At 36.0% G+C, this 17,459-nt stretch overlaps 1 protein-coding gene across 1 annotated transcript in view; it reads left to right on the top strand.

Annotated features, from left to right (window-relative positions):
* LOC115425582 (collagen alpha-1(I) chain) overlaps positions 1–14,747 on the top strand; it is a 118,483-nt gene extending 103,736 nt beyond the window's left edge. The window contains exons 50-69 of the mRNA XM_030143212.1: positions 9–62; positions 1,045–1,152; positions 1,236–1,289; positions 2,194–2,247; positions 2,374–2,427; positions 3,890–3,943; positions 4,024–4,077; positions 4,175–4,228; positions 4,329–4,382; positions 5,537–5,590; positions 5,674–5,727; positions 7,327–7,380; positions 7,495–7,512; positions 7,596–7,649; positions 7,882–7,944; positions 8,516–8,681; positions 9,817–9,923; positions 11,215–11,295; positions 12,533–12,715; positions 13,611–14,747. Of these exons, the coding sequence (XP_029999072.1) occupies positions 9–62; positions 1,045–1,152; positions 1,236–1,289; positions 2,194–2,247; positions 2,374–2,427; positions 3,890–3,943; positions 4,024–4,077; positions 4,175–4,228; positions 4,329–4,382; positions 5,537–5,590; positions 5,674–5,727; positions 7,327–7,380; positions 7,495–7,512; positions 7,596–7,649; positions 7,882–7,944; positions 8,516–8,681; positions 9,817–9,923; positions 11,215–11,295; positions 12,533–12,715; positions 13,611–13,769 (1,533 nt within the window). The 3' untranslated portion in view covers positions 13,770–14,747. The remainder of the gene's footprint in view (positions 1–8; positions 63–1,044; positions 1,153–1,235; positions 1,290–2,193; positions 2,248–2,373; positions 2,428–3,889; positions 3,944–4,023; positions 4,078–4,174; positions 4,229–4,328; positions 4,383–5,536; positions 5,591–5,673; positions 5,728–7,326; positions 7,381–7,494; positions 7,513–7,595; positions 7,650–7,881; positions 7,945–8,515; positions 8,682–9,816; positions 9,924–11,214; positions 11,296–12,532; positions 12,716–13,610) is intronic.
* Positions 14,748–17,459: the final 2,712 nt, after the last annotated feature.

Genomic DNA, 17,459 nt, shown 5'->3' with positions numbered 1-17,459 from the left:
CGGTGCAGGGGGTGGCAGGACGCCGAGGGGTGAAAGGAGACAGGGGGAAACCTGGATCAAGGGTAAGAAGATAAAGATAAACCTCTTAAAAATTTTTGTCTTTCAGAAAGCATATGGACTGTCCTATCTTACGTTTTTTGCTTTCAGTTGTGTTTTTATTGTTTTAATTGGGTCAGATGGTTTTTATTGGTTTGATTTTTGGATCCTGTCTTGTAGCAAATGCATAAAAAAGGAATTCTTCTTCTTCTTCTTCTTTTTTCTGTTATTATTATTGTTTCGGTTTTATTGAAGAAAACTTACATATATTTGATATTTCACCCTGTAATGCGAAACATATCATATTTGATGCATGAGTTTTGAACTCCTCTACATGATCAGTGTGATATTTTTTCTTGAAAAACCTGATGTATACAATTAGATACATGCAATACACAGATAATCCACCAGGGGGGAGGAATTCGTTCACCAGAGGCCTTTCCAGTGACGCTACAAGATTGTCATTAATGAGGAAGGAGGCAGAACTTTGCCAGTTTTGAAAAGGAATTACCAATTTGTTAGACTTGTTTATGTTTTATTATGTTTTTGTTTGTTCAAAAATAATACTATTTGAGCACTGAGACCCGATGTATCAAGTATGATACAAAATTGAAATTCATGCATGGAAATTGATATTTGGAAAAAAAACAGTTTTGTTTGTTCAGAAGGACCAATAAAGGCTCCAATTTCAAAGAACTGGAATTTTTTGTCAATGATTTAATGGTTCAGGCTTTACAGGGTTAAAGGTGGTTTTGCTGCTGTCCTGTACCTGATAACTCTCCTAACTGACATGAGTTACACTTATCTGAAATATCACACTGGGTTTCAATAGATAAATGAAGAATCTTATGAGTAAACGTTTCAGATTTCCATATTTTAATTATTTTTCTGTCAGTTGTTGAGGTTGTGAGGCGGCAGTTTGCTCTAATCAGCTCAAAGGTTAACATGACTTTACAAAAAGGAAAAAGGACTTTTCCCAGTTCAGTTATCGATGTGTTTGTGCTTCAGGGCTCAGCAGGGATCACTGGAAGACCAGGTAATCCAGGTCCAAAGGGGTTTTCAGGATCCCAGGGCCTGAGAGGAGACACTGGAAAGAAAGGGGAGGAAGGAGAGGCGGTGAGAAGCCAATATTCACACTTAACATATTCTAATTTTTGTGAGTGAGTGGATGATGGTGATGGTCTTGTTTGTGTTTGTAGGGATCTGATGCATTTCCAGCAGATCAAGGACCTAAAGGAGAACCAGGACCAGAGGTGAGACTCAAAGCAGAGGGTGGTTCCTAACAGGTCAGGAGCTTCTACAGGAACAAAATTAGATCAGTAAAATCACAAAAATCGACATGTGCAGTTTCTTAGAGGATGTTGATGTGACCTCCAGCCTCTGACACAAGAATGTTGTCGTTCAGTTGACTGAAAACATAACAGAAAATGTATTTATTAAGAAGTCCATAATTGTCATCTTTTTTAACACTTTGAAATATCAGATTTTAATATTAACCATAAACAGACACCATTACTTAATATGTCAGCATAATTAAGACACCATATCTTAATTATTAGTGTTGTTAATACTTTGTCTATTCATATTTGGTTTCTATTTTTATTATATTCTACTTTTAGTTCTATACTTATTTTACTTCTTGTAAAATTTTATTTTCTATTAATTTACTTTTTTTTGTAATTTTTTATTCTTATTTTCTTACATATTGTTTTTTTATTCATATTGTTTGCACTGTCTGAAGTAGCACTCCTAATTTCATAGGACACACAATGATAATAAAGACCATTCTGATTCTGATTACCCATAAAGTTGTAACTTTTTTTTTTACCTCGTTTCATGAAATTATTGTGACAGTGTGGTTTATTCTTGGTAGATAAAGTGTAACTGGGACTCAGTATATAATGATTGAACCTGGTCAACGGTGATACTGATGTTTATAAATGGGAATAAAAAGAGGAATGTGTCTGAAAACAATATTATTATTCCAACATATAGGCAACAATGTATTTTAATGTGACTTCTTTGCCAGGCAGGCAAATAGGAGAAGAAAGATGCTTTTATGGGAAATGTCATCACTTATGAACATGACTGAAGATTATCTATATTAATAATATTATACAGCTTTATTGTATATTAACAATCTGTTCCTTTGTCCAGGGTATAAGCGGTGAACCAGGACTTCCAGGTCCTGAAGGTCCACGGGGTCCAGTGGTCAGTGTTGCCTCTTAAAACCAACAAACACACACATACACTTCACACACATGCAGTTCTTGTTTGATACATATTGTGTACTTATATATTCTCAGTTCTGACTTCATGTTACTTTCCTGCTCATAGGGCCCTAAAGGAAGACCTGGACCAGAGGGAAGGACGGGACAAAAGGGTCAAAAGGTCAGCTGAAACCTTCAGTTCATTCCGTATGCAGTTGTGGAAAAAATTATTAAACTACTCCTTGTTTTTTTCAATTTCTTGGTCATTTTAATGACTGGTGCAACTAAAGGTACATCTGTGTGGACAAATATAATGATAACAACAAAAATAGCTTATAGTAATTTAATTTCAGAGCTGATATCTATCCATTTTCCATGGTTTTCCTGATAACCAAAATCACTTAAGTTCTTGCTATGGCATTGTAGGGTTGTTGAATTGAATGACTGTCAGACACATGTAATTTTGTCACACTGTAGCCTAATGTTAGTGTGTATTTTTAATCACTACCATCAGATCAAGTGGAAAAGGAGCCTTTACAAGAGTACCGTAAAGTGTGTGTGTGGGGGGGGGGGGCATACATCTCAATTATTTTTTCTTCCATCATTCTAAAAATGTTCACACGAGGGTGAAAAATGTGTTTTCTGCGTCTTGTTTCATAGTTCTGATGTCTCCTTGCAACAATAACCACTTCCATGTGTGCGCAATTATGCATACAACCGTTTAAAACTTCCTTTTGAGACATGTTAAATATAGAATATATAGATAATTAGATAAGCACTCGGAGAGCGCAGACCTCCGCCAAGGCAGATCAGCCCCCCCACACCAAAATTTAATCATTTGTTCCTTGTGTCAGTATCAACATTTCCTGAAAATTTCATCCAAATCCATCCCTAACTTTTGAGTTATCTTGTTAACAGAGATGAACAAACAAAAAATTTGCCCCCCCCCCCCCCCCCCCCCGTCCTGTCCCGTCCCGTCCTGCCCCCTCATCACCACCAAAATTTAATCATTTGTTCCTTGTGCCAGTATCAACATTTCTGGAAAATTTCATGAAAATTCATCCATAACTTTTTGAGTTATCTTGCTAACAGACAAACAGACAAACCCCAGTGAAAACATAACCTCCACTGTTTCACTTGGCGGAGGTAAATATAGACACAGTTTCTATCAGCAAAATTGCTGTTGGGTTTGATAAATCGCTTTGCATTTGCTAAATTAATATATTTACATTTTCTCCTCCCAGCACACGCACAATTGCATATTCATTGTGCCAAACGTACTAATTGGATGCAGACGCACTATTTTGCACCTTTGAAAGATGCAACCCTTACAGTAGTGCACACTGTTAGTAAATCAGTTTGTACATTTTTTTGCGTGCGCAATGAGTTTGCACACGTTTTAACACATGCAAACCTTAAGCAGCACCAGCCCAGAATCCCTTTAAACATCATTTATCATAAGTTAACAAGACATTACCTTGCCTTGTATATGGACCATCCAATCAGAATACAGTGTTAATCAAAGAAAATAATAAAATGCATATGTTCTGCTGTAGGTTTTCATGTCATAACTCATACTGCAGTGTCATCTGCGAACCAAAATGTGTCTTCTGAGTTCTAAATGTGACTGGGTTGAATTTCAGGGCGATGACGGAAAGCGTGGACGACCAGGGAAGGACGGTCACGTAGGGAGGAGGGTAGGAGGACACACCCGACATCAGAATCTAAACGTACCTTCAGATCATACTGTTAAATGTCATCTGGTTTCAATTCAAAGGGGAAACGAGGAAAATCTGGCAGTAGAGGTATAAGAGGAAAGCGAGGTGAAAAGGTCAGTTGTTGCCATTGATCATTTTCTGCCCGAAGATGAAGATTAGAAGGTTAGGAGGTTGACATTTATTTAAGCCTTGGTTTTTCTGCGTTTACAGGGGAAGGTTGGAGATGTGGGTCCGTTCGGTCCACTGGGGAGGCATGGAATATATGTAGGTTCTTTAAGGATCAGTCAGTGACATTTTCTGAATACTGACTTAATCTTAATTTCTTCTCAACATTCTCCTTCTTCTCATGATCGTTCTGTAAAAGGGAGAAACCGGCAAACATGGACAAAAAGGGGAAAAGGGTCGAACAGGTGTTAAGGTAAAGGGTCCAGTTCTGCTCCTTCACTTCTTATGCAGATTATGTTGTACATACACTATATGGACAAAAGTATGTGGACATGTTAAAATCAGGTGTTTCTTTTCTAACAGGGGTCTGGGATACAAAACAATAATGACTAATGACATAATACAGTTTTATATTGGGATAAATATCATTACATTGGTTGGTTTGGTATAAATTGTTATCTTTGCTTCCAAAATGCCTCAGAGATGGGTTTTTACTTAATTTCTCTCAAAATTGATTGATTTGAAATGTTCTACCTGTTATTTTTTGTGCTCTGACTGTAAAATAATTATTTTCTACCACAACTAACCACCTACTTTCTTCACATCTCCCATTAAACTTGAAGGAAATTTTGATGTTTATAAACTATATGGACAAAAATATTAGGACACATCATGTCTACAGCTGTAAGATGTCCTGTTCATGATGGTTTGAGATAAAAACATCAATATTTCCTTTCATTTCCTTTTTTATGGCATGGACTGAGATGCGGTGAGGAGGTGAATGGAAGGGAAACATGGAGGAACTTAGGGGAATATGGATGCAGCCTTAGAACTGCTCTCCATGGTGCTTATATTCATTCTAGAAACATGCACTATATGGACAAAAGTATTGGGACACATTGAATTCAGGTGGTTCTTTTCTAAATAGAACAGGAAATATTGATGTTTTTATTGTAAACCATCGGGAACAGGACATCTTACAGCTGTAGAGATGATGTGTCCCAATTTTTTTGTCCATATAGTTTATAAACATCAATATTTCCTTAAAGTTTAATGTTAGATTTTTCTTCCTCCATGAGATGTGAAGAAAGTAGATGGTTAGTTGTGGTAGAAAATTATTATTTATAGTCAAAGCATGAAAAATATTTTAGAAATTTAGAGGTAGAACATTTAAAATCATAGCCATGGATAAAATAAATAAATGAAAAACATTTATGAGTTATTTTGGAAGATAAAAATTTAAACCAGACTGTTCAACGGAATGATAATTATCCCAATTTAAGACTATATTATAACATGAGTCATTCTTCTTTCATATTCCAGACCCCTGTTAGAAAAGAAACACCTGAATTCAACATGTCCACATATTTTTGTCCATATAGTGTATTGTTATTTCTCTTCATCCAGGGGGAGCCAGGAGCAATAGGACCACCAGGGCCTTTTGGTGGCAATGGGCCAAAGGTGTGTTTTTGTTTTTTGTTATACTTAATCTATTAAAACTTCACAAGTGCCCCGAGTTAAATGTATGTGTTCTGTTGTTTCAGGGAATCCGGGGACCTGTTGGAAAATCAGGGCGAGCTGGTCAGAAAGGAGAACAGGTGAATGTCATATACATCACATGCTTATCACTGAAATATTCTTCACAGCTGCATTCTTATTAGAATCCATACTCTAAGTCCTACAAAGAGAGAGAATGATTTATTATATGAAAATGTAACATCTTTCATGTTCTTCACTCTGATCTTAATGTCATCTCAGCTCCAACGCAGTGTTTTAGGCATTTACTAAGCAGTAAGAGTCAATTAGAACATTTATTTGGAACCATAGCAGGTTTTAGACTGTTGAATTTGGGTCACTAAAGGGTTTGTCTCCGTTCTGTACCTACCTGTCCCACTTTCATAGACTTACCCAGAAATAGCTGAATTTTAGATTCCTAGAAGTATCCATCTTATGATCCCATATATTGATCTTCTCCATCTATTTAAACCTCCAGATGCTGCAGCAGCTGAACTCACCCCCATTTACCATCACCTTGCACCAGCAATATTTCCAAAAAATCAAATCAAAGCTCTTATGCAATTTGATCCACTTCTATATCACTCATGCATGTAATACTGAAATAGTGCCTTTAATACGTATCCAGCTCCAAAGAATGACCAAACATGACCTTTGACCTGAACTCATTTGAATATCATGTTGGAAAATACAGCAAAATCATTAGGTATATATTATATATTATTAATTATCTTTATGTACATGTTGCTAGCTTATTTATTAACTATTATTTGTGCATGCTTTATCTCTCTCACTGAATCCAAACTAATTCCAAACACACACTAGTTCATTAAAATGGAGCCTTATGCTGTTATAGAATTGCACATTACATTCACCAAATATGCATTCACATCAAGGTTATCGTTAACGAAAACTAACGAAATGACGAAAACTAGAATTGAAAATACATTTTCATTAACTGAAATGAATAAAAACTATAATTAAAAGAAAAAAATTATAACTAGCTGAAACTGACTAAACTAACTACTGACAAAACTAACTGAAACGTATAAAAATTATGGATAAAATTTCCTTCGTTTTTGTTAATGTCAGATCGATATGAAATCGATTTATTTCACTTGAGCAGTTTTAGCTGTTGGCACCATACGACACTTCATGCTCCGTCACTTGTCGTCACTTGTAGTTTAGAGTCGTCTTCTCGTCCCCACTCTACCTGGAAACATGGAGACTAAAGTTGGGAGAAAGCAGCAGAGTCCTGTCTGGGATTTATTTGAATACGACGACAAAGAAGAGAAAAGATATGACAAAACTAAAACTAAACTAAAAGTAAGCATTTAGAAAAAAATAAAAACTAATAAAAACTAGCAAACCTGCTGTAAAAACTAATTAAAACTAACTGAATTAGAGGAAAGAAAAGGTCAAAACTAAATAAAAGTAAACTATAATGAAAAGTCCAAAACTACTATAACCTTGATTCACATGCATGTGTTTTTCCTCCTGATACGTTTCTGTAAATAGGTTTTCATGCTGCACTGAAATGATGAGAATGAGGTTAAGTTTCTATTCGTCTCTGCATCTGCTTTAAATGAACCGTCAGAGTTCTCCATAAAACATCCAGTGTTAGGGCTACTCCTTCTGTTCCTTTAATGCTTTAATAACGCTGACGTATTTACTGTTTGCAGGGAGATATCGGCCCTCCGGGTAAACGGGGTTCTCCAGGTCTGCCGGGGTTACCTGTAAGTCATTTTCGTTTAATCACATCCTGTTTCCAATATTGAATCTGTGCTGCTTTTTGGTGTAATTGATGTGTTCGCATCTGTTCATTCATGTTTGTGTGTTTTTTTTTTCAGGGTTTGTTTGGACAGAAGGTTTGTAGATCAGCCTGTTTCAAGTCCAGGTTCTTTCCCTGAAATATGTTTCATTTCTAATTTGATGCTGTTTGTTTCAACAGGGTCTTAAAGGATTTTCTGGAGCTGCAGGTCCACGTGGACAGAAAGGCTTACGTGTGAGTTCACCTTCTGTGGCTGAAAGCAATTTAAAACTAGAAAAGGAATGAAATATCTAATTTATGTTGTTTTTATTTATTAGTTTGTTTGACAGACTCATTGCTCATGAAGTGACAGAAAGAAGTGACTCATTAAAAATGCAAAATAAATCTTAGTTTTCACAAAACAGTTCGACAGAGACAGACGTAATGGGTTGGAATATGCATTCACTGGTTACATTGTGTTTGTCAGGGTCCACCTGGACCACCTGGACCTCCAGGAACCCACCTGAAGCTCACACTGACTCAGATGAAGGTGGGTCCACCATCAGTACATTGTTTTATATTAGTTTGGAGGAAAGGAAAGGAAAGGAAAGGAAAAAGATGAAAGAAAGAAAGAAAGAGAGAAGGAAAAGGAAATAAGGGAAAGAAAGAAAGAGGAAGGAGAAGCAAAAGGAAAGGAAGGAAAAAAGATAAAAGGAAACAAAGAAAGAGAAAGAAAGAAAGAAAGAAAGAAAGAAAGAAAGAAAGAAAGAAAGAAAGAAAGAAAGAAAGAAAGAAAGAAAGAAAGAAAGCGGGACCTGCACATCCAGGTCTGAGCAAATTTTGGGATTATTCAGATGAATTTTCATTTGTCAATATCAAGTTTATTTCTATAGCACATTTAAAATGCCCCAAACTGCCTGAAGTACTGTACAAAGATGGTATGATATGGTAAAATAGTAACAATTACAATACAAATATACTGAAACTGATAAAGACAGATACAAAATAACAGGATAAATAGGATAAAAACATGTAAAACATAACCAGTAGATGAAATAGGTAAAACTCACACCCTTGTATTAAAGGAGCAGAATGATGTTTAAGCCCCTTCTCTTTCCCAGGAGGCTGTGTACATGTCAGACAAGCCCAACTATGTCCTGGTCCAGACTCTGCTGGACTCCCTTCAGAGGGACCTCCACTGGTTCATCAACCCCCCAGACGGCAGTAAAGCCCACCCGGCCACCACCTGCCTGGAGCTGTGGTTGGCCCAGCCCAACTCCACCAACGGTGAGACTGAGCTGAACTGAACGATTTTCAGAAATATAAACGAGAACACTAACCTGTAGTTTCATGAATGATGCATGATTAATGACTGTTGTAAAATCAGAACAGTATTAGAACACTCATCTTTTTTACATGGGCGAGGGTCTATAGATATACCAGGAGTTCTGTCCGTCCAAGATTTTTGCCCAACCAATTTCTCAGATGCTATTTGCCTATTCTTTTCAAACTTCACACACATGTCCTTTATTACTGGGACAGGTTTACTGCATAATGTGATGGCTGAAACTTAATTTTTGGATTTTTTTTTACCGTTTTGTGAACATTTTAAGTTAGAAAACATTTCCATTTTCTTTAAATGTGACTTTCTCTCAGTTTTTGCATTTTTTTTACAGATTTGTGAAAAGTTTTTGAAAAGATTGAAAGTTAAGACTCAATGATTGGGATAATGTATATTCAACCATAGTTAAGATGTCGGGTTATGCAATCCCTAAAACATGTTTGGTCATGTATTTCAGATGTATTATTGGTAATAATGTAAGAAAAAATGACAGATATTTGTTTAAAATTCTATTAGCAGCCTGTAAAAAGGCTATTACCAAAAAATGGTGCAGATTTTTATTTATTTTTTTTTTTTATTTAACCTTTATTTACCCAGGCAAGCAACTAAGAACAGATTCTTATTTACAAATGCAGCCTGATCAAAGAGCAATGGCTCCTTTAGGGGAAGGGGGTGAAGGGGCTAAAAGTAAAAACAAATTAGATTAGAACCACCTACAACTAACGACTGGATACAAATTGTAAATGGAATATCTGAGTTGGAGATTCTGACTCATAGATTGAGGACTCAAGAAGAGCGATGTCATGATAAATGGAAGAAATGGACAATTTTCATTTCAACGTCACGTAACTAAAACCAATTGTTAGTCACAAAGGTTTATTATGGTCAGTGTATCCCAAATGTCCCTTATGTTTGTTTGGTATTGTTCTCAAATCAAACAATAAAAATAAAGTTTAAAAAAAAAAAAAAAAAAGATTCAAAATGAGTCTGTGGGTTGGTAGGGCATCAGTGAGCAGGAGGGGCAGAGTGTTGTACGACTGGGTGGGGGTATTACTAAAGTCCAGTTATTTCTTGTTTCAGGGCTGTATTACATTGATCCAAACCAAGGCAGCCCGGCTGATGCTTTTCAGGTTTACTGTGACTTCACAGCAGAACCCAAGACGTGTCTGCATCCACTCCAAACTCAGGTAATCACAGGACCCTCCATTATCACTGTAACAATAGCCCATTTATTTACCTGGGTAAAATCATTCCTGGTAATCTCTGTAGTTCTATTATAATAGTAGTATTATTAGTATTATTTATTACAACCTTTATTTAACCCGGAAAAAAGCTCACTGAGATTAAACATTTCTTTTTCAAGAGTGTTGTGGCCAAGACAGCAGCAGCTGCAGAAGTTACACAAACTAGAAATCACAGCCATACACCCACACAAAAAATATACATAAAACACAATAAAAGTCAATTCTAATGCTGGAGGGGTTGTGGGGACACAGAGGCAAACCACACCCACATTTTTGGTCCTGTATGAAAATTAGAACTTTTTGGAAGCATGTTGGAATAAAAATAGAACAGATTTAGGATTTTAAATTACAGCAACCCACTTTGTCACTATTGGTAGGAGATCTTCTTGATGATTTGACAGTAAGTGATAAATACCTTCTAAAAATCTTCGGTGCTGCAGCAAAAAAACACAATCACTCGAAAATGGCTTCAGCCTGATCCACCAGTGCTGCAGGAGTGGTTGAAAATTGTTGATGAAATTCACAAAATAGAGAGATTAACATTTATGCTGAGGCTGCAAGCTGAACTTTGCATAATAAGATGTGGCAAATGGATTAGTTTCTTTAAATACAGTTAATGTGTGGTTTGTCTCATAGTCCTATGAAATGCTGTATAAACTGCTGCTCTAAAAATGTTATTAATTAGGTAGCTTGACTGCTATTTCATAACTGTAACCTAAATTATTACTATTAGATTGTGACTATTATATGTTGCCGATGGTTGTTGGTTATGTTCTGTATGACAAAATGATAAATAACTAATAAAAACTGTCAAAAAAAAAAGAAAGTCAGTTTTAAAACCATACATAAAATAAGAACATACATATAATACACCACCATTATTTTAAAGGGTACTAAAAGTATAACAACAATGTTCCTTAAAAGCATCTCAAAGCAGAACCTGGTTCAATCAATTAAAAAAACATCTACATCCAGTTTTATCCTTTTCCCATTGATTTAAAATGACTTTGAATGTATTTAAACAGACCAGTTCCTTCAGTTCTTCCATAGGTTTTTCCAGGCAGTGGGAGCAGAACATTTAAAGGCTTTCTTTATCAGTTCTGTTCTGACTTTTGGAATTCATACCAATAACATTTACACTGCACCTCAAAGTTCCATGTATTTAACACCCACGCTCTACAGATTTAATCTGGTGTAAACATTAACTTGATGACATTTTATTAAATGACCACAGGTTCCAGTTAAAGCCTGGCTGAAGGATTCTGGCTCCAGTTTGTCCTTTCACTGGTTGAGCTCAGGTGAAGGTGGTTTCCAGGTGAGTATCCGACTGAGATGTCACCTCCTGTCCTCATGTATCTGTTAAATCCCTTTAAATCAGGGCTGTCAAAGATACTATTTGTAGATCCACTGTGATCTGCAAGTTTTAATGCACATGTGTGAATGATAAACTGAGACATAATATTGTTAAAATTGCACTTATTTTTCTCAGAACATTTAAGGTTGTTCATGGCTTTTTGTGTTATGCACGTTTTTTGTTTAGGATTAGTTGGTAAATGTGAACATTGTCATTAACATTAATATAATTTACCTTTTTTCACTCTAAAACATAGACAAAAGTTTGGAGTTGACATTATATATATAGCCCCTGAACTAAAAGGAGTTTGATACCCTTTTTAAAACTGTATGAATGCAATTCAAGACCTATATTGATGCTCATAAAAAAAGAACTTTTTTACACTAAAACCAGAAGAAAAACTTGGAGTTGACACTATTTATAGGTTGTTACTCGTACTCTGAGAAACCTCTGCATAATAATTCCTATGTACCTGAACGTGTACAAATGGCTTGTCTTATCTTACCTTACCTTATGGTGTTTTATCTTATCCTGTTGCATCTTATCTTACCGTACCTTATCTTATTGTGTTCAATCTTATCTTATCTTGTCTTATCTTATCACGTCTTATCTTGTCCTGTCGTATCTTATCTTATCGTGTCTTATCTTATCTTGTCTTGTCATATCTTATCTTATCTTGTTGTGTCCAATCTTATCTTATCTTATCTTATCTCATCTTATCTTATTTTATCTTATCTTGTTGTATCTTATCTTACCTTATCTTATCTGATCTTACCTTATCTTACCTTACCTTATTTTATTGTGTTCAATCTTATCTTATCTTATCTTATCTTATCTTATCTTATCTTATCTTATCTTATCTTGTCGTATCTTATCTTATCTTACCTTATCTTATCTTATCATGTCTTGTCTTGTCGAATCTTATCTTGTCTTGTTGTATCTTATCTTATCTTACCTCATCTTATTGTGTCCAGTCTTATGTTATCTTATGTTATCTTATGTTATCTTATCTTATCTTGTTGTATCTTATCTTACCTTATCTTATCTTATCTTATCTGATCTTACCTTATCTTATCTTATCTTATCTTATCTTATCTTACCTTACTGCTCCGGCCCTTACTGAATGTGGCCCCTGAACTAAAATGACTTTCTACACCCCTGCTCTAAATCATGTTCTTATGTTACCGTCTGCCTTCAGTTCCAGTATCCAGGATCAGATGTGGTGCAGATGAGGTTCCTCAGACTGAACAGCAGATTATCCACCCAGACCGTCCACTACTCCTGTCGATCAGGAAGCAGACAGGCCGGAAAACAGAGGGAAGTCAAGTTCTTGGCCGACACTCGGAAGGAGAGTTACCTGGCGGCGCTGCAGGACTGTGTGGTGAGTGTTTTAAGACCGGCACAGGTGACGTTCCCATCTAATTTAATCTAATTTAATCTAATGCATTCTGATCTAATCGAATCTGATCTAATCCAATTGAATCTGATCCAGTCTAATTTAATCTAATGCATTCTGATCTAATCGAATCTGATCTAATCCAACTAAATTTGATCTAATCTAATTTAATATAATGCATTCTGATCTAATCTAATGTGATCTAATATAATGTGATCTAACCTAATCTGATCAAATCCAATTTAATCTAATCTATTCTGATTTAATGTAATCTGTTCTGATCTAATCTAATCTAATGTATTCTGATCTAGTCTAACCTATTCTGAGCTAATCTAACCTAATCTAATATGATCTAATCTAATTTTATCTAATCTAATGTATTCTGATCTAATCTAAACTATTCTGATCTCATGTAATCTGTTCTAATCTATTCTAATATAATCCATTCTATTCTCATCTCATCTCATCTAATCTAATCTAATCTAATCTAATTGAATCTAATGCATTCTGATCTAATCTAATATGATCTAATCTAATGTGTTTTTACCTAATCTGATCTAATCCAATTTAATCTAATCTAATCTATTCTGATTTAATGTAATCTGTTCTGATCTAATTTAACCTATTCTGAGCTAATCTAACCTAATCTAATATGATCTAATCCAATTTAAACTAATTTAATCTAATCTCATGTATTCTAATCTAATCTAAACTATTCTGATCTAATGTAATCTGTTCTAATCTAATCTAATCTAATCTAATCTAATGTATTCTAATATAATCTATTCTAATCTAATCCAGTCTATTCTATTCTATTCTATTCTATTCTATTCTAATCCAGTCTAATCTGAAAATAAACAGAATATATTATCTGGTGCAGCCCTCAGGACAGCTGGACTCCGCCCCCCAGGAGTCGGTTTTCCAGTTCGAGAGCGAAGACCTTGAACTGCTGCCTCTCAGGGACGTCGCAGTGTTTGGCAACAAGGAAGAACAAACCCAGGACTTTGGCTTCACGATAGGACCGGCGTGTTTCAGCTAACCCCCGTCCGCTTGTATCTGTGTGGGCGTCTGCAGCGACACACCCACCACAGCGTTTTAGGCACTTTGGTACTGTCCTCAAAGCATCGTCAGTTCTCAGTTCACGTCCCTTTTCGAGCTCAGCGGTGTGTTTTTGCGTCTCCTTGACCAATAAAATCCACCCAAAGTTTGGGCCAAAGACTGAACGTGGGCAGAGGATCCTCCAGGACTGAGGCGTTCCTCTGTGAAACCCACCAGGGATGTTTTAGACCGGATCTTGACTTTGTACATTTCATGTGTTTTTATTTGTGTTTTTGAACTCTGCTTATTTATGTAACTGCTGGACCTTCATTTACTCCTTATGGTTTTAATTCAGGTACATTTTTTGACTTGATTATTGTATTTAAGTGGCAGCAAATAACCCCTAACCCCCTACCCTCAAAGTTCAGCCATGTGCAGTTGGTCAATGTGTCGAAGTCTCCTGAAGATTGTTTTAATTCACAAAAAATAGGAAAAATGTCCGTGTATCTCACCGACATGTTCTATAACACCCAGATGAATATGTGAGGTTGTCAGGGTCTGTTCCTGTGGTCTGGATGCAGGAGATCAACCTTCCAGTAGAAGTGGGTGGTACTTTCACTGGAGGAGAACTCAACTAGTTTAGTCAAAGTCCATATATGACTTCTATCAGTGATCAATAGGAACTATATTGATATTTCTAACCATTTCCATGTTATAAACCATCAAAATATAGACCATTTTCTGGGTTAAACAACCAAATGTTCAGATATTACAGACTGGTATAACATGAGGAAAGAGATGATCCCTGTTGTCAGTGAGCATCAGTATGACTCCGACTGGAAAGAAGAATCAAGCAAAAAGTTTATCACCTTAAATGTCTGAGACATTTGTTCAAACCACAGTAATGACATTAACAAACAAGTGGTTCCAGGCACAGCAAACCCCGCCCCTCACACATATTGTAGCTTATTTTAGCATTGATCCGTCTGATGTCATCATGTCTATGCGTGTGCTCATGTCAGCAGATCAGTTGCCTCTATATATGTGCTAAGTTTGAAGTAAATTGAAAGAAAATTTATGTTTTTATAAACATGTGAAATTTGCCCCTTTGTAAATTAATGGGAAAAGAAAAAAGATTTTAAAAATTCATAAAAAATTTGAATTTTGGCCTACTTTTCCCAAAATGTAACCAAATCTGTTCTGGGTCACTGGCAATATATAAACCCAGCTAGGTATGAATTCAACCAATAGTTTTGCTGCTACAGACATTTGAAATTTCACCCATTATAAGTAAATGGGGAAAAAAAAAATTTTTTAAATTCATACAAAATTTAAACTTTCAACTACTGTTTCCAAAATGTAATCAGATCTATTCTGCGTCACAGGCAATCTATAATCCCAATTTGGTATGAATTCAACCAATAGTGTTGCTGCTAAAGTGTTAACAAGCAAACAAAGAAACAAACTAGAAAAGCACACACAGAGCACAGACCCCCCCCCCCCCATCACCACCAAAATTTAATCATTTGTTCATTGTGCCAGTATCAACATTTCCTGAAAATTTCATCAAAATCCTTCCACAACTTTTTTGACTTATCTTGCTAACAGACAAACAGACAAACAGGCAAACAAAATGAAAAAATAACCAAAACCAAAAACAATACCCCTTGTCTCCCCTTCGGGGGGTGGAGTAATAAATCAAAAATATACTGATATAACTTCAGCTTCAACTGCTCTTCTAACAAAATCCTGAGACCTCTTTATCTGAGATGGAGACACATCTAGAGTACTACAACACTATTATATAATGTGTTTGACAAATTGTAACTTGTTGACAGAAACTAGTGGTAAAATGGATGTTTCTTTTTGTCAGTAAGTCCAAATCTTTCCATTCTGCCTCCTGGACCTGGTGTCAGGTTCAAACTCATCGGTTCTTTCTCTAAATCTTCAAAATCATCCCACAAATGTATACTTTTATTTATTAAAAAAATGCCTAATATTTCTGTCGATCATAGCTTGACCATTACACCAACAGGAGGAAAGGGTGCATTCGTTGGGATCATTGTAAGCGACGAACTGTTCCAAAATTGTACGAATTCTCTAAACTGTAACACACTCCCACTGTAGCCCAAATGTAAATACTGTATATCATGTGGCTGTTGTAAATATATTTCCTTTTTCATTTGTCATTTCCTGTAGTTTACATCAGTCCTGAAGTTCTCTCCATGAATGTCTAACTATTGTTTTTGTCAAAAAATATCCTCAGTTTCATTTTGCGTTAAATTTGTTGGTTTATGTTTGTATTTTCATGTTGATTTCAGGTTCCTTTTGATGAGCGTTCCAATGCTTCGGTACTTACTACTTACTTAAAGCTGCACGAATTGATTTGTTTTTGCCACTAGAGGGCATCAGAACAAGACAAAAACTGCCTCAACTCATTTAATTTCGATAAAGCAGCCCAGTGGTCTTTGGCCCAGTCCTAGTTCACCCCTTGGCCCCTCCCCCTTGGCCCTTGTACTCAGGGGTTGAAACATTCACCTATGAAATGAGACAACCCTTCAAGACCTGTTACGTCATCAGCAGTCATCGATGTCATTATAAACAGATGCAACAACTTTGTTTCCGAAATAATTCCCCATGCCGTCAGCAGCTGTAACCGTTTCCGTTCCATAGGATTTGGGCATTTTTTTGCAGCTATCAACTGCAAACCGCAGAAATGCGATCTATAACATATTGAAACAGCATTTAACAAACAATCAAATGACTAAGTTGTTTACGAAAAAAATATTTACCAAGGTTATTATCATGAATGAAAACTAACGAAATGACGAAAACCAGAATTGTAAAAACATTTTCGTTAACTGAATTAAATTAAAACTATAATTAAAAGAAAAAAACAATACTAACTGAAACTGTATTGTGTGCTTACAAAACTAACTAAAATGTATAAAAATTATGGATAAAATTCCTTTCATTTTCATCTTTGTCAACGTCAGATTGATACGAAATTGATTTATTTTCCTGAAGCAATTTTAGATGCTGGCACCATATGATACTTAACGGTCCGTCACTTCTCGTCACTTGTTGTTTAGAGTCAGCTTTTCATCCCAACTCTACCTGGAAACACGGAGACTAAAGTTGGGATTTATGTGAATTTGATGGCGACGAAGATAAAAGATACTAAAACTAAACTAAAAGTAAGCATTTAGAAAACTAGAAGCACTCGGAGAGCGCAGACCTCCGCCAAGGCTGATCAGTGGCCCCCCCTGTGGGCCCCCCCCCACGCCAAGGAGGTTATGTTTTTGCCAGGGTTTGTTTGTTTGTCTGTCTGTGTGTTTGTCTGTTCGTTAGTGTGCAACATAACTCAAAAAGTTATGTACAGATTTTGATGAAATTTCAGGGTTTGTTGGAAATGGGCCCCCCCACCCCCGATCACCACCAAAATTTAATCATTTCTTCCTTATCCCATTTCCAACAAACCCTGAAAATTTCATCAAAATCTGTCCATAACTTTTTGAGTTATGTTGCACACTAACAGACAGACAAACAGACAGACAAACAAACAAACAAACAAACCCTGGCAAAAACGTAACCTCCTTGGCAGAGGTAATAACAAAAACTAATAAAAAGTAGCAAACCTGCTCTAAAAACTCATTAAAACTAACTGAATTAGAGGAAAAAAAGTCAAAAC

The sequence above is a fragment of the Sphaeramia orbicularis genome, chromosome 9 (genome assembly GCF_902148855.1).
Source record: "Sphaeramia orbicularis chromosome 9, fSphaOr1.1, whole genome shotgun sequence".
Lineage (NCBI taxonomy): Eukaryota > Metazoa > Chordata > Actinopteri > Kurtiformes > Apogonidae > Sphaeramia > Sphaeramia orbicularis.
This window is presented reverse-complemented; position numbering and strand designations above follow the sequence as displayed.